Here is an 18,561-nt window from a genome sequence, read left to right on the forward strand (position 1 = left end):
ATGATGCAAAGAAAAGAGAAAAAGAGGTGCACTGTGGTCGCTGGACAGCTAAGCGACACAAACACCTCAATATCACAGGAATTATTCTTTCTAATCAATGGTATTATTGGTCCAAATCACTGGAAGAAAATGACAAAATCACTGGAATTATTCGTTCTAATCAATGGTATTATTGGTCCAAATCACTGGAAGAAAATGACAACATCACTGGAATTATTTGTTCTAATCAATGGTATTATTGGTCCAAATCACTGGAAGAAAATGACAAAATCACTGTAATTATTTGGCAATATCACTGTAATTAATAATTATAAATCACTGATATTAATTGGTAAAATCTCGCTATCGCCTGCCTAGTGAAGTGGAATCTAGATGGGATTTTGTACCGGGGACACAATAACTTCATCAATTGTCTAAATCCCACAGCACTAATGACGGAAAACGGGCACACGTCTAACAGCGCACTGATTATACTGAGAACTGATTATACTGATCACTGATGATACTACAGAGAACTGACACTGAGCAGCGAGAACAGCACTGGACTATTGTACTGTAGTATACTGGTCACCACAATGCAGCACTGACAGTGAGCACAGATATTAAGCAATGATCAGGATACTAGTAGTGACACAGAGCTGCAAGATACAGCAATGGCCTACTGTACTGTACTATATGTATACTGCTGATCACCAAAATGCTGCACTGCCCTACTATATACTGCTCACAATAATGCTGCACAGAGATAGTATACTTGACACAGAGCTGTAAGATACAGCAATGGCCTACTGTACTGTACTATATGTTTACTGCTGGTCACCAAAATGCTGCACTGTCCTACTATATACTGCTCACAATAATGCAGCACAGAGATAGTAAACTTGAAACAGAGCTGCAAGATACAGCAATGGCCTATTGTACTGTACTATATGTATACTGCTGGTCACCAAAATGCTGCACTTTCCTACTATATACTGCTCACAATAATGCAGCACAGAGATAGTATACTTGACACAGAGCTGCAAGATACAGCAATGGCCTACTGTACTGTACTATATGTATACTGTTGGTCACCAAAATGCTGCACTGTCCTACTATATACTGCTCACAATAATGCAGCACAGAGATAGTATACTTGACACAGAGCTGCAAGATACAGCAATGGCCTACTGTACTGTACTATATGTATACTGCTGGTCACCAAAATGCTGCACTTTCCTACTATATACTGCTCACAATAATGCAGCACAGAGATAGTATACTTGACACAGAGCTGCAAGATGCAGCAATGGCCTACTGTACTGTACTATATGTATACTGCTGGTCACCAAAATGCTGCACTGTCCTACTATATACTGCTCTCAATAATGCAGCACAGAGATGGTATACTTGACACAGAGCTGAAAGATACAGCAATGGCCTACTGTACTGTACTATATGTATACTGTTGGTCACCAAAATGCTGCACTGTCCTACTATATACTGCTCACAATAATGCAGCACAGAGATAGTATACTTGACACAGAGCTGCAAGATACAGCAATGGCCTACTGTACTGTACTATGGCCCTCATTCCGAGTTGTTCGCTCGCTAGCTGCTTGTAGCAGCATTGCACACGCTAGGCCGCTGCCCTCTGGGAGTGTATCTTAGCTTAGCAGAATAGCAAACGAAAGGATAGCAGATTTGCTATTACATATTTATTTGCAGTTTCTGAGTAGCTCCGGACCTACTCACAGATTGCGATCAGCTCAGTCCGTTTAGTTCCTGGTTTGATGTCACAAACACGCCCAGCGTAGGGCCAGCCACTCCCCCGTTTCTCCAGCCATTCCCACATTTTTCCTTGGCACGCCTGTGTTTTTTAGCAAACGCCGTGAAAACGTTGAGTTGCCGCCCAGAAACACCCATTTCCTGTCAATCACACTACGATCACTCGAGCGTTGAAAAAATTTCGTTCGAGCTTGTGTAAATCTACTAAGTTCTTAGTTAAATAACTAAGCGCATGCGCTCTGCGTACCATGCGCATGCGCATTTTCCACCTAATCGCTGCGTTGCGAAAATCGGCAACGAGCAAACAACTCTGAATGACCCCCTATATATATACTGCTGGTCATCAAAATGCTGCACTGTCCTACTATATACTGCTCACAATAATGCAGCACAGAGATAGTATACTTGACGCAGAGCTGCAAGATACAGCAATGGCCTACTGTACTGTACTATATGTAGTGATGAGCGGGTTCGGTTCCTCGGAATCCGAACCCGCCCGAACTTCACCCTTTTTTGCACGGTTCCGAGCAGACTCGGATCCTCCCGCCTAGCTCGGTTAACCCAAGCGCGCCCGAACATCATCATCCCTCGGTCGGATTCTCGCAAGATTCGTATTCTATATAAAGAGACGCACGTCGCCGCCATTTTTCACTCGTGCATTGGAGATGATCGTGAGAGGACGTGGCTGGCGTACTCTCAGTTTCTTTGTTCAGTGTGCTCCAAATATCTGTGCTCAGTGTGCTGCAAATATCTGTGCTCAGTGTGCTAATTGCTTTATTGTGGGGACTGGGGACCAGCAGTATTATATAGGAGGAGTACAGTGCAGAGTTTTGCTGACCAGTGACCACCAGTATTATACGTTCTCTGCCTGAAAATCGCTCCATATCTGTGCTCAGTGTGCTGCAAATATCTGTGCTCACATTGCTTTATTGTTGGGACTGGGGACTAGCAGTATTATATAGAGATGAGCGGGTTCGGTTTCTCTGAAACCGAACCCGCACGAACTTCATGTTTTTTTCACGGGTCCGAGCAGACTCGGATCCTCCCGCCTTGCTCGGTTAACCCGAGCGCGCCCGAACGTCATCATGACGCTGTCGGATTCTCGCGAGACTCGGATTCTATATAAGGAGCCGCGCGTCGCCGCCATTTTCACACGTGCATTGAGATTGATAGGGAGAGGACGTGGCTGGCGTCCTCTCCATTAGAAATTAGATTAGAAGAGAGAGAGAGATTGTGCAGAGTCAGACAGAGTTTACCACAGTGACCAGTGCAGTTGTTGTTAGTTAACTTTTATTTATTTTAATATAATATATCCGTTCTCTGCTATATCCGTTCTCTGCCTGAAAAAAAACGATACACAGCAGCAGCCAGTCACACAGTGTGACTCAGTCTGTGTGCACTCAGCTCAGCCCAGTGTGCTGCACATCAATGTATAAAAGGCAAAGCTTATAATAATTGTGGGGGAGACTGGGGAGCACTGCAGGTTGTTATAGCAGGAGCCCCCAGGAGTACATAATATTATATTAATTTAAAATTAAACAGTGCACACTTTTGCTGCAGGAGTGCCACTGCCAGTGTGACTAGTGGTGACCAGTGCCTGACCACCAGTATAGTAGTATATTGTTGTATGTATTGTATACTATCTCTTTATCAACCAGTCTATATTAGCAGCAGACACAGTACAGTGCGGTAGTTCACGGCTGTGGCTACCTCTGTGTCGGCAGTCGGAACTCGGCAGGCAGTCCGTCCATCCATAATTGTATTACAATATATACCACCTAACCGTGGTATTTTTTTTTCTTTCTTTATACCGTCGTCATAGTGTCATACTAGTTGTTACGAGTATACTACTATCTCTTTATCAACCAGTGTACAGTGCGGTAGTTCACGGCTGTGGCTACCTCTGTGTCGGCAGTCGGCAGGCAGTCCGTCCATCCATAATTGTATTATTATTATAATATATACCACCTAACCGTGGTTTTTTTTTCATTCTTTATACCGTCATAGTGTCATACTAGTTGTTACGAGTATACTACTATCTCTTTATCAACCAGTGTACAGTGCGGTAGTTCACGGCTGTGGCTACCTCTGTGTCGGCAGTCGGCAGGCAGTCCGTCCATCCATAATTGTATTATTATTATAATATATACCACCTAACCGTGGTTTTTTTTTCATTCTTTATACCGTCGTCATAGTGTCATACTAGTTGTTACGAGTATACTACTATCTCTTTATCAACCAGTGTACAGTGCGGTAGTTCACGGCTGTGGCTACCTCTGTGTCGGCAGTCGGCAGGCAGTCCGTCCATCCATAATTGTATTATTATTATAATATATACCACCTAACCGTGGGTTTTTTTTCATTCTTTATACCGTCGTCATAGTGTCATACTAGTTGTTACGAGTATACTACTATCTCTTTATCAACCAGTGTACAGTGCGGTAGTTCACGGCTGTGGCTACCTCTGTGTCGGCAGTCGGCAGGCAGTCCGTCCATCCATAATTGTATTATTATTATAATATATACCACCTAACCGTGGTTTTTTTTTCATTCTTTATACCGTCGTCATAGTGTCATACTAGTTGTTACGAGTATACTACTATCTCTTTATCAACCAGTGTACAGTGCGGTAGTTCACGGCTGTGGCTACCTCTGTGTCGGCAGTCGGCAGGCAGTCCGTCCATCCATAATTGTATTATTATTATAATATATACCACCTAACCGTGGTTTTTTTTTCATTCTTTATACCGTCGTCATAGTGTCATACTAGTTGTTACGAGTATACTACTATCTCTTTATCAACCAGTGTACAGTGCGGTAGTTCACGGCTGTGGCTACCTCTGTGTCGGCAGTCGGCAGGCAGTCCGTCCATCCATAATTGTATTATTATTATAATATATACCACCTAACCGTGGTTTTTTTTTCATTCTTTATACCGTCGTCATAGTGTCATACTAGTTGTTACGAGTATACTACTATCTCTTTATCAACCAGTGTACAGTGCGGTAGTTCACGGCTGTGGCTACCTCTGTGTCGGCAGTCGGCAGGCAGTCCGTCCATCCATAATTGTATTATTATTATAATATATACCACCTAACCGTGGTATTTTTTTTTCTTTCTTTATACCGTCGTCATAGTGTCATACTAGTTGTTACGAGTATACTACTATCTCCTTATCAACCAGTGTACAGTGCGGTAGTTCACGGCTGTGGCTACCTCTGTGTCGGCAGTCGGCAGGCAGTCCGTCCATCCATAATTGTATTATTATTATAATATATACCACCTAACTGTGGTATTTTTTTTTCTTTCTTTATACCGTCGTCATAGTGTCATACTAGTTGTTACGAGTATACTACTATCTCTTTATCAACCAGTGTACAGTGCGGTAGTTCACGGCTGTGGCTACCTCTGTGTCGGCAGTCGGCAGGCAGTCCGTCCATCCATAATTGTATTATTATTATAATATATACCACCTAACCGTGGTTTTTTTATACCACCTAACCGTGGCAGTCCGTCCATAATTGTATACTAGTATCCAATCCATCCATCTCCATTGTTTACCTGAGGTGCCTTTTAGTTCTGCCTATAAAATATGGAGAACAAAAAAGTTGAGGTTCCAAAATTAGGGAAAGATCAAGATCCACTTCCACCTCGTGCTGAAGCTGCTGCCACTAGTCATGGCCGAGACGATGAAATGCCAGCAACGTCGTCTGCCAAGGCCGATGCCCAATGTCATAGTACAGAGCATGTCAAATCCAAAACACCAAATATCAGAAAAAAAAGGACTCCAAAACCTAAAATAAAATTGTCGGAGGAGAAGCGTAAACTTGCCAATATGCCATTTACCACACGGAGTGGCAAGGAACGGCTGAGGCCCTGGCCTATGTTCATGGCTAGTGGTTCAGCTTCACATGAGGATGGAAGCACTCAGCCTCTCGCTAGAAAACTGAAAAGACTCAAGCTGGCAAAAGCACCGCAAAGAACTGTGCGTTCTTTGAAATCCCAAATCCACAAGGAGAGTCCAATTGTGTCGTTTGCGATGCCTGACCTTCCCAACACTGGACGTGAAGAGCATGCGCCTTCCACTATTTGCATGCCCCCTGCAAGTGCTGGAAGGAGCACCCGCAGTCCAGTTCCTGATAGTCAGATTGAAGATGTCAGTGTTGAAGTACACCAGGATGAGGAGGATATGGGTGTTGCTGGCGCTGGGGAGGAAATTGACCAGGAGGATTCTGATGGTGAGGTGGTTTGTTTAAGTCAGGCACCCGGGGAGACACCTGTTGTCCGTGGGAGGAATATGGCCGTTGACATGCCAGGTGAAAATACCAAAAAAATCAGCTCTTCGGTGTGGAGGTATTTCACCAGAAATGCGGACAACAGGTGTCAAGCCGTGTGTTCCCTTTGTCAAGCTGTAATAAGTAGGGGTAAGGACGTTAACCACCTCGGAACATCCTCCCTTATACGTCACCTGCAGCGCATTCATAATAAGTCAGTGACAAGTTCAAAAACTTTGGGTGACAGCGGAAGCAGTCCACTGACCAGTAAATCCCTTCCTCTTGTAACCAAGCTCACGCAAACCACCCCACCAACTCCCTCAGTGTCAATTTCCTCCTTCCCCAGGAATGCCAATAGTCCTGCAGGCCATGTCACTGGCAAGTCTGACGAGTCCTCTCCTGCCTGGGATTCCTCCGATGCATCCTTGCGTGTAACGCCTACTGCTGCTGGCGCTGCTGTTGTTGCCGCTGGGAGTCGATGGTCATCCCAGAGGGGAAGTCGTAAGCCCACTTGTACTACTTCCAGTAAGCAATTGACTGTTCAACAGTCCTTTGCGAGGAAGATGAAATATCACAGCAGTCATCCTACTGCAAAGCGGATAACTGAGTCCTTGACAACTATGTTGGTGTTAGACGTGCGTCCGGTATCCGCCGTTAGTTCACAGGGAACTAGACAATTTATTGAGGCAGTGTGCCCCCGTTACCAAATACCATCTAGGTTCCACTTCTCTAGGCAGGCGATACCGAGAATGTACACGGACGTCAGAAAAAGACTCACCAGTGTCCTAAAAAATGCAGTTGTACCCAATGTCCACTTAACCACGGACATGTGGACAAGTGGAGCAGGGCAGGGTCAGGACTATATGACTGTGACAGCCCACTGGGTAGATGTATGGACTCCCGCCGCAAGAACAGCAGCGGCGGCACCAGTAGCAGCATCTCGCAAACGCCAACTCTTTCCTAGGCAGGCTACGCTTTGTATCACCGCTTTCCAGAATACGCACACAGCTGAAAACCTCTTACGGCAACTGAGGAAGATCATCGCGGAATGGCTTACCCCAATTGGACTCTCCTGTGGATTTGTGGCATCGGACAACGCCAGCAATATTGTGTGTGCATTAAATATGGGCAAATTCCAGCACGTCCCATGTTTTGCACATACCTTGAATTTGGTGGTGCAGAATTTTTAAAAAAACGACAGGGGCGTGCAAGAGATGCTGTCGGTGGCCAGAAAAATTGCGGGACACTTTCGGCGTACAGGCACCACGTACAGAAGACTGGAGCACCACCAAAAACTACTGAACCTGCCCTGCCATCATCTGAAGCAAGAAGTGGTAACGAGGTGGAATTCAACCCTCTATATGCTTCAGAGGTTGGAGGAGCAGCAAAAGGCCATTCAAGCCTATACAATTGAGCACGATATAGGAGATGGAATGCACCTGTCTCAAGTGCAGTGGAGAATGATTTCAACGTTGTGCAAGGTTCTGATGCCCTTTGAACTTGCCACACGTGAAGTCAGTTCAGACACTGCCAGCCTGAGTCAGGTCATTCCCCTCATCAGGCTTTTGCAGAAGAAGCTGGAGGCATTGAAGAAGGAGCTAACACGGAGCGATTCCGCTAGGCATGTGGGACTTGTGGATGCAGCCCTTAATTCGCTTAACAAGGATTCACGGGTGGTCAATCTGTTGAAATCAGAGCACTACATTTTGGCCACCGTGCTCGATCCTAGATTTAAAGCCTACCTTGGATCTCTCTTTCCGGCAGACACAGGTCTGCTGGGGTTGAAAGACCTGCTGGTGACAAAATTGTCAAGTCAAGCGGAACGCGACCTGTCAACATCTCCTCCTTCACATTCTCCCGCAACTGGGGGTGCGAGGAAAAGGCTCAGAATTCCGAGCCCACCCGCTGGCGGTGATGCAGGGCAGTCTGGAGCGACTGCTGATGCTGACATCTGGTCCGGACTGAAGGACCTGACAACGATTACGGACATGTCGTCTACTGTCACTGCATATGATTCTCTCAACATTGATAGAATGGTGGAGGATTATATGAGTGACCGCATCCAAGTAGGCACGTCACACAGTCCGTACTTATACTGGCAGGAAAAAGAGGCAATTTGGAGGCCCTTGCACAAACTGGCTTTATTCTACCTAAGTTGCCCTCCCACAAGTGTGTACTCCGAAAGAGTGTTTAGTGCCGCCGCTCACCTTGTCAGCAATCGGCGTACGAGGTTACATCCAGAAAATGTGGAGAAGATGATGTTCATTAAAATGAATTATAATCAATTCCTCCGCGGAGACATTGACCAGCAGCAATTGCCTCCACAAAGTACACAGGGAGCTGAGATGGTGGATTCCAGTGGGGACGAATTGATAATCTGTGAGGAGGGGGATGTACACGGTGATATATCGGAGGGTGAAGATGAGGTGGACATCTTGCCTCTGTAGAGCCAGTTTGTGCAAGGAGAGATTAATTGCTTCTTTTTTGGGGGGGGTCCAAACCAACCCGTCATATCAGTCACAGTCGTGTGGCAGACCCTGTCACTGAAATGATGGGTTGGTTAAAGTGTGCATGTCCTGTTTTGTTTATACAACATAAGGGTGGGTGGGAGGGCCCAAGGATAATTCCATCTTGCACCTCTTTTTTCTTTTCTTTTTCTTTGCATCATGTGCTGATTGGGGAGGGTTTTTTGGAAGGGACATCATGCGTGACACTGCAGTGCCACTCCTAGATGGGCCCGGTGTTTGTGTCGGCCACTAGGGTCGCTAATCTTACTCACACAGCTACCTCATTGCGCCTCTTTTTTTCTTTGCGTCATGTGCTGTTTGGGGAGGGTTTTTTGGAAGGGACATCCTGCGTGACACTGCAGTGCCACTCCTAGATGTGCCCGGTGTTTGTGTCGGCCACTAGGGTCGCTAATCTTACTCACACAGTCAGCTACCTCATTGCGCCTCTTTTTTTCTTTGCGTCATGTGCTGTTTGGGGAGGGTTTTTTGGAAGGGCCATCCTGCGTGACACTGCAGTGCCACTCCTAGATGGGCCCGGTGTTTGTGTCGGCCACTAGGGTCGCTAATCTTACTCACACAGCTACCTCATTGCGCCTCTTTTTTTCTTTGCGTCATGTGCTGTTTGGGGAGGGTTTTTTGGAAGGGACATCCTGCGTGACACTGCAGTGCCACTCCTAGATGGGCCCGGTGTTTGTGTCGGCCACTAGGGTCGCTTATCTTTCTCACACAGCTACCTCATTGCGCCTCTTTTTTTCTTTGCGTCATGTGCTGTTTGGGGAGGGTTTTTTGGAAGGGACATCCTGCGTGACACTGCAGTGCCACTCCTAGATGGGCCCGGTGTTTGTGTCGGCCACTAGGGTCGCTTATCTTTCTCACACAGTCAGCTACCTCATTGCGCCTCTTTTTTTCTTTGCGTCATGTGCTGTTTGGGGAGGGTTTTTTGGAAGGGACATCCTGCGTGACACTGCAGTGCCACTCCTAGATGGGCCCGGTGTTTGTGTCGGCCACTAGGGTCGCTTATCTTACTCACACAGCGACCTCGGTGCAAATTTTAGGACTAAAAATAATATTGTGAGGTGTGATGTGTTCAGAATAGGCTGAAAATGAGTGTAAATTATGTTTTTTGAGGTTAATAATACTTTGGGATCAAAATTACCCCCAAATTCTATGATTTAAGCTGTTTTTTAGGGTTTTTTGAAAAAACCACCCGAATCCAAAACACACCCGAATCCGACAAAAAAAATTCGGTGAGGTTTTGCCAAAACGCGGTCGAACCCAAAACACGTCCGCGGAACCGAACCCAAAACCAAAACACAAAACCCGAAAAATTTCAGGCGCTCATCTCTAGTATTATATAGGAGGAGTATAGTGCAGAGTATTGCTGACCAGTGACCAGTGACCACCAGTATTATACGTTCTCTGCCTGAAAAATGCTCCATATCTGTGCTCAGTGTGCTGCAAATATCTGTGCTCACACTGCTTTATTGTGGGGACTGGGGACCAGCAGTATTATATAGGAGGAGTACAGTGCAGAGTTTTGCTGACCAGTGACCACCAGTATTATACGTTCTCTGCATGAAAAACGCTCCATATCTGTGCTGTTTTGTAGTATATATAGTAGGAGTACAGTGCATTAAATTTGCTGACCACCAGTATATAATATATAGCAGTACGGTACAGTAGGCCACTGCTCTACCTACCTCTGTGTCGTCAAGTATACTATCCATCCATACCTGTGGTGCATTTAAGTTGTGCGCAGTATATATATAGTAGTAGGACAGTGCATAATTTTGCTGACCACCAGTATATAATATATATATATAAGTACGGTACAGTAGGCCACTGCTCTACCTACCTCTGTATTGTCAAGTATACTATCCATCCATACCCGTGGTGCATTTAAGTTGTGCGCAGTATATATATAGTAGTAGGACAGTGCATCATTTTTCTGACCACCAGTATATAATATATATCAGTACGGTACAGTAGTCCGCTGCTCTACCTCTGTGTCGTCAAGTATATTATCCATCCATACCTGTGGTGCATTTTAGTTGTGCGCAGTACTATACTATGCTGTTTGGGGACTATTTTTTTAAATCTGCCATCCTGTCTGACACTGCAGTGACACTCCTAGATGGGCCAGGTGTTTGTGTCGGCCACTTGGGTCGCTTAGCTTAGTCACACAGCGACCTTGGTGCACCTCTTTTTTTCTTTGCTTCATGTGCTGTTTGGGGACTATTTTTTAAATCTGCCATCCTGTCTGACATGCAGTGACACTCCTAGATGGGCCAGGTGTTTGTGTCGGCCACTTGGGTCGCTTAGCTTAGCCATCCAGTGACCTCAGTGCAAATTTTAGGACTAAAAATAATATTGTGAGGTGTGAGGTGTTCAGAATAGACTGGAAAGGAGTAGAAATTATGGTTATTGAGGTTAATAATACTATGGGATCAAAATGACCCCCAAATTCTATGATTTAAGCTGTTTTTGAGGGGTTTTTGTAAAAGAACACCCGAATCCAAAACACACCCGAATTCGACAAAAAATTTTCAGGGAGGTTTTGCCAAAACGCGTCCGAATCCAAAACATGGCCGCTGAACCGAATCCAAAACCAAAACACAAAACCCGAAAAATGTCCGGTGCACATCACTAACTATATGTATACTGCTGGTCACCAAAATGCTGCACTGTCCTACTATATACTGCTCACAATAATGCAGCACAGAGATAGTATACTTGACACAGAGCTGCAAGATACAGCAATGGCCTTCTGTACTGTACTACTATAATTATATACTGGTGGACTCCAGTCCCCACAATGCAGCACACTGAGCACAGATATTTGCAGCACACTGAGCACAGATATTTGCAGCACACTGAGCACATATATGGAGCGTTTTCAGGCAGAGAACGTAGATAGTTGCAGCACACTGAGCACAGATATTTGCAGCACACTGAGCACAGATATTTGCAGCACACTGAGCACAGATATGGAGCGTTTTCAGGCAGAGAACGTAGATATTTGCAGCACACTGAGCACAGATATTTGCAGCACACTGAGCACAGATATTTGCAGCACACTGAGCACAGATTACGGAGCTTTTCAGGGAGAGAAAGCAGCCACGTCCTCTCCGTTCAATCTCAAATGCACGAGTGAAAATGGCGGCGACGCGCGGCTCTTTATATAGAATACGAATCTCACGAGAATCCGACAGCGGGATGATGGCGTTCGTCCGCGTTCGGGTTAACCGAGCAAGGCTGGAAGATCCGAAGCTGCCTCGGACCCGTGTAAAATAGGTGAAGTTCGGGGGGGTTCGGATCTCGGAGAACCGAACCCGCTCATCTCTACTGAAAAGGCTTCCTGCCTAATATGGGGCTGAGATAGGAAGGGCTGGCAAACATATGTGGGGCCCAGAAGCAACAGGGGGCATGGCCAAATCATAAAGGTGTGGCTATGTCTCCTCTAAAAATAGAATGAAAAACAATATGCATACACCTTGGACAGGGGCATTCATCCCCCTCACCAGCTGGGCCAGGATTCTGCCAGTACCCTCGGACAATCCTGGGCATAGGTAATGAGTCTCTATTTATATATGAAGTGCTACAATGCAGCGACAACAGTTTGTTTCCATGCCAAGTTCTGTTGTGCTTCGTATACAGACTGCGTATGCATCGCTAGCCAGCTCCCATTAGAATAAAAGGGCGGTGGGAGCATGTATATGAACGCAACCACCATGTCCCACTCAAAGCCAGCATAGCGTACAGTACACAACGCTATGCCAGAATTTGAAAGCTGTGATGCATATGCATTGCAGCCACAATGGATGGGGACATGTGTAAGTGTGCATGTTTTCTAATGTTACATTATGGCACATCATGGACACTTTTGAGATCTGTATATATCTGTGTGTGTAGGCAGGAAAGGTGGCTCCAGTTACTGGAAATTCTGCTCAAATAACCCCTTACATTCCGCATACATTACACTGAAGGAGCAGCAGGTGTGTGGTGAGGCAGTTGCCTACCTGTAAGAGGACATTACAGATTGATACATAGAGTAGATTCTACATAACAAATTGCACTCTATAATCACTGTAATCTTTCCCTGCAGGTCACATTAAGGGAGAACTTTTGATAGACATAAGTACTGGAGCCTTCATTCATCATCTCTATACAGCCAGTGGATATTTCAAACAGATCTGCGCGCTGAAGTGCTCTGAGCAATGCATTATGGAGCTGAACAAATGGAATAACAAACGTACTGGAGCGTTTGATTGGTCTCATATAATAAAACATATTAAATGCCTAGAAGGAAACAGGTAATGTATCTTACAGAACATCTCTCAATCAAAATTAATCCCAGTGTTAGTACACACTAAACTAGAGATGTGTGCCAACCCCTGTGTTTTGGATTTGGATCTGTATATTTAATTTTTTTTAATAAAAACTGCTAAAATTACAAAATTTGAGACTTTTTTCCTACATGATAATTAACGTCAACATTTATTTCCAGTCAATTTCAGTCGATTTTGACCACCTCGCAGCTCACAATATTGTTTAAATCCAGTTTAAGCCAAAGGTGCAGTGAGCTGGCTGTTTACTAAGCAACAGAGCAGCGACACAAACACACGGCAGTTTAGTATAACATAGTTATGAAATAATGCCACACAGTAGTGGAAGACAGAAAAGTCATGCAAGATGAAATTGTCCTTCTGCCTTCTCATCCACCCTTATGTTAGATATTTATAAGGACAAGCACAATTTAACAAACCAAGCACTTCAGTGACAGGGATTGACAATTTTGTGGTTGAAGTGCTTGGTTTGTTTGGGCACCGACAAAACATGCAACCCATGGGCTTAAAGCATATAAGCTGTCAGTGTTTTCAATGATCTCTACAGTGGCAAGATGTCTGTTATGGAATTCCAGCTCAATTGTGTAAGACTCCTAGAGCCCATGAGAGGGTCTCCTGCCTTTCACAGCTACCCGCTGTACCCTTATACCCCTTTTCCACTTACGAGCATGGGTCGCAGCCGGGAGCCTGACACGGGAGCTGCCCCCTGCTGCGACCCGTGCTCGGCCCCTTTCCCATCAGCAGTCACAACCCGGCATATGCCGGGTTGGTGACGCTTCTAGTGACGCGGCAGGGGCGGCGCAGGGAGATCACATGATCTCCCAGCGCCGCCCTTCCACACAGTGTAAATGGGAGCCGTGTCGCATCGACACGGCTCCCGTTTACACTACAACCCTACCCGGATCAGTCCCGTGTCCTACCCAGGTAAATAGCCGGGTAGGATTCACGGGTCACTTGATCCGGGTTTACCCTTTTCCACTTGCAAAAAACACGGGTAAATGCGCGCCCCCGTGCATTTACCCGTGTTTTTTAAGCTAGTGGAAAAGGGGTATGTCTGATATGCACACCGGTACTTAAGTGACCACCAGGACTTAAACCTCTAGCTGTAGGGGCTTACTCATTTAGCTGGAGATTATTGTCTGGAGTCTTAACAGCAGGCAAATGCATAAATAGCACTCGTGGACACACTTAGACTCTCCTCAGGGATTTGTGGTGTTTCTGAACACACAGTTTTTTCTACTGCCTTAATGTTTTGTTTCAATATTGATTTTCTGTTTTTAATTTTCTTGACACCTCTTCTTCACTCTGAGTTAGAAGGGCTTGCATTGTGATGAGAGGCAGAAGAAAATACCTCAATGACAGTTGCATTATCACCACTGATAAATAAGGGCCAAGGACTGAGCCTTTTCCTTGCCACTGCATGTGGTGAATGGCATGTTGGCAATTTTTTTATTTTCTGGGAAAACTTTCCTTTTATTAGAGGTGTTTTTTTTCTTTACCACTGTAAAATATAGTTTTTTGATTACAGATACACTGACTTAAACCCTCTATGCCCTTGGGCATTGGCTTTAGTAGATGACAGTGAATGACTAGTATTATCATGACTTGGGGCAGCAGCTGCAGCACTAGTATACAGTTGATGCTCCAGCTTTTCTCTCAACTGATCGTTATCCATATTGATAAACACATACAAGTTTTACAAACATTTTTTTTTCCATAAATGACAAATCACACTGCGGGGAGTTGCACTGCTTATATTTATGTGAACAAAGATACAGCAGGGAACAGCACACACATGTTGTACAAACAAAAGAACAATCTTTTTTTTAAAGTTTTCGCAAATGACAACTCACACTGTGGGAAGTCACTATGCTTATGTTTATCTTAACAAAGTCACAGTGAGATACAGTGCTCGAAGGTTGTACAAACAAAACAAAAATTTTTTTTTTACTTTTTTTACAAATGAAACTCACAGTGCCTGTATTTATGTGAACAAATATGCAGTGGTGTACAGCGCACGCAGGTTGTTCAAACAAAAGAACATTTGTTTTTTTTTCTCTTATTTTTGCAAATGACACCTCACAATGCAGAGAGTCACACCGCTTATATTTATGTGAAATAAGTCACCGTGGGCTACTGCACAAACAAGTGGTTCAGACAAAAGAATATTTCATTTTGATGTTTTTTGCAAATGACAACTCACACTGTGGGGAGTCACACTGCTCATATTTACGTGAAGAAAATCGCAGTGGGGTAAAGCACACAGCTTTTACAAAAACAAGAACAATTTTTGTAAACTGTTTTTGCAAATGACAACTCACACTGTGGAGTCACAGTGCTTATATTATTAATGTGAATGCAGTGGGGTATGGCCTGCTGAGTCACAGTGCTTGTATTATTTATGTGAATGCAGTGGGGTATGGCCTGCGGAGTCACAGTATAGCACCAGTGTGACATACTCAGACAATAGACATGGATCTTTCACTATAAAAAAATAATACACTTTTACTTGCTAACTGCCTGTACTGTAATCTAGCTCGGCCAATAATAACAACACTAAAGGAACCTGAGGGTACTGATAGGTCAGATCTGCACTGGACAGATACATCATCTCAGCTGTACTTGAGTGGATGGACACTGAACAGATAGGTCAGCTCAGCAGCACTGGAGTGGATGGACACTTGACAGATAGGTCGGCTCAGCACTGGACAGATAAGTCAGCTCAGCAGCACTGGAGTGGATGGACAATAGACAGATAGGTCAGCTCAGCAGCACAGGAGTGAATGGACACTGGATAGATAGATCAGCTCAGCACTGGAGTGAATGGACACTGGACAGTGAGATCAGCTCAGCAGCAATGGAGTTGACAGAAAGTTCAGATCAGCCACTGGAGTCAGCACAATGGAGTGGATGGACACCAGATAGGTGAGTCAGCAGCACGGGAGTGGATGGACACTAGACAAGTGAGTCAGCAGCACTGGAGTGGATGGACACCGGACAGTTGTGTCGGCAGCACTAGAGTAGATGGACACCAGACAGCACTGAGCAAAGGAGCAGCCACTGGAATGTATGGACAGTGGACACTTGCAGCACAGCTGAGCAGCATAGAGCCGACGACACAGGATGGAGCAGCCACGAGCAGCAGCAGGAGCAGCACAGACAGCCGACGAGAGAGGAGACCACAGAGCAGCAGTACAGTAAGCAACTGGCTCTGAATTCACTGCCGCAGGGACTTATAAAAGAATCCAAAACCCAAGAGAATCCGATACAAGCTGATGACATTTTGCCCCGATGTGGAGCCCGGAATCAGTGAAAAAATCTGATCAGAAGGTCCAGATCCCCTCGGATCGGGTAAGTTTGGGTGGACTCGGATCTCAGAGATCTGAGTCCGCTCATCTCTAATATTAATTATGTAGAGAATTAATAGATGTGCGTCTGCCCCTGTGTTTATGGTTTTGGATCTCTATTTACTTCATGTTTTGTTTTTTTTTCCTTTTGATTTTGCCAAAACTGTCATCACGTGTTTTGGTTTTGAATCTATCTTTTTTTTCCGAAAATGTATTGGAATTGCTAAAATTACATAATTTGTGCCTTTGTTTGTTCCAACAGTATTAACTTTAATAACATTAATTTTCTGTCTTTTCCAGCCAATTGTGACCTCCTCACAGCTCACAATATTGTTTTCTTCTAGTTCAGGCCAAATGGTTGCATTGAGCTAGCTGGCTGAGTAAGCTAAGTGTCAGCAGTGGGCGGCACACACACATGTGGCTTTTCAATTTCATATATGGCACATCTGGAAAATAGAGTGGCAGTGCAGTGGCAGACAGGATGGCAGTTTAATAAACTATACCACCACATAGAAAATAACCAAGAATGTTTTCATTAATCAGACCTGAGGGCATACGGGGAAATGGAGGGAATAAAAGAAGAATACAAAAGTGATTGATTGATTGATTGATTGAATGATTAATTGATTGATCGATTAAAAATGAACCGTTGTGTCTGTGTGTGTGTACAGGTGGTAGGCAACTGTGTGGTCCACAAGGGCAGAAACTGATGTGAATGACTAAATATTCTCTGTGAGGCCTACAGGCCAAAAACACAATACAAGAAGAATAAAATTATACTTGATTGATTGATTGATTGATTGATTGATTGTGGTAGGTAATTATATGGTCCACCAGGGCAGAATCTAGTGTGAATGACTAAATATTCTCTTTGAGGCCTACCGGCAAAATGACAATAAAAGGAGAATAAAAAAATGATTTGATTGATTGATAGTGGCAGGCAACTGTATGATCCACTAGGGCAGAGACTGATGTGAATGACTAAATATTCTCTGTGAGGACTACAGTACCAGCAAAAGGACAAGAAAAGCAATAAAAGAAGAATACAAAAAGTATTGATTGCTCTATTGATTAATAAAAAATAACATTTGTGAAGTTGTTTTCCAAGGGTAAAAAGGACATAGTATACAAGAATATTGTTTGAGTGATTAATTAAAGATAACACGTGTGAAACACATTTCTTATTACAAATTACTTAGTAATTTTGGAGAAATAACCAATAAATATGTTTGTCTACGCAAAATAGATGAATGCCCCCCAAAAATATAGCACCTAATGAAAAGAAAAGTGGTGGAAAATGGAATTGTCCTTGGGCCTTCCAAACCACTTTTATGTTGGACATTAAAAAGGACATGCACAGTTTAACAAAACAAGAACTTCAGAGACAGGGACTACAGTACCTCTGGTCACTAATGGGGAGGTTAACTACTTGCCTGGTATGGTCGCATCAGATGCGACCATGCCTGCAAGTGCTCTATCTGACATGGTCGCACAGGATGCGACCAGTCAGATAGAGAGTGTTAGTAGAAGCAGGGAAGATAAACTTTCCTCCGCTGCTGCTGTCGGAGGGCCCCGAAGGTCCCTCTACCTCCCTGCACTCTCCCCCACTGATTGCCGTGCTGCCGATCACTGCTGACTCTTCGATAAAGCTCCAGCCAAGCAAAACGCGTCAGCGATATTGGTGACCAGAGGACCATCATTGAGGACAGACGTAATACGGACATCAGCTCACCACCAGTAAACGGCAGCAAACCAATTGGCGGTCAGTGGAAGGCGCAGCGGCAAATAGACTGGGGAGGACGGAGACGTCCAGCGCCTCCTTGCCGATTCCTTTACAACATAACATTGACTCACTGTGGGAGAAGCTGCTTGTTGAGCACTCATTTATTTGACTTTGGTGAGCCCGTTAATATCCTCACAGGTGGCCAGCACTTGGCGTGTACACGCAATGGTATACTAATATAATTAGCTCATTTATTCCATAATGCAAGTGTATGAATGGTTAATTTTCTGGAAAAATTTGCATCAGGATAATAATTATTAAAAGAAACATTGTGCGGGACTAAAAAGGAAAAGAAAAGGTCCGGTATATACAGTTTTTTATTTACGGATATTATTGTGGTCTTTTTCCCTTTTTTTTTTTTTTTTGACAGTGCACTGTCCTTTGCATTAATTGATCCACCTCTAGTAGTAGTCTATAGAGAATTGATATATTGATACATTTCAAGTAATTGGAGAGATATAAATGTAATAGACCAGGTTGTTTATTCGATGTATTAGTATTTATATAGATTTTTAATACTGTATTAAAATTGTGGGA

The 18,561-nt window shown here is 44.3% G+C and overlaps 1 protein-coding gene across 1 annotated transcript in view; it reads left to right on the top strand.

Annotated features, from left to right (window-relative positions):
- Nucleotides 1-18,561, top strand: part of LOC134965366 (nicotinamide N-methyltransferase-like) — a 79,808-nt gene that overhangs the window by 37,083 nt on the left and 24,164 nt on the right. Inside the window, exon 3 of the mRNA XM_063941833.1 lies at nt 12,654-12,861. Within this exon, the coding sequence (XP_063797903.1) occupies nt 12,654-12,861 (208 nt within the window). The remainder of the gene's footprint in view (nt 1-12,653; nt 12,862-18,561) is intronic.

Source organism: Pseudophryne corroboree, chromosome 10, assembly GCF_028390025.1.
Source record: "Pseudophryne corroboree isolate aPseCor3 chromosome 10, aPseCor3.hap2, whole genome shotgun sequence".
Lineage (NCBI taxonomy): Eukaryota > Metazoa > Chordata > Amphibia > Anura > Myobatrachidae > Pseudophryne > Pseudophryne corroboree.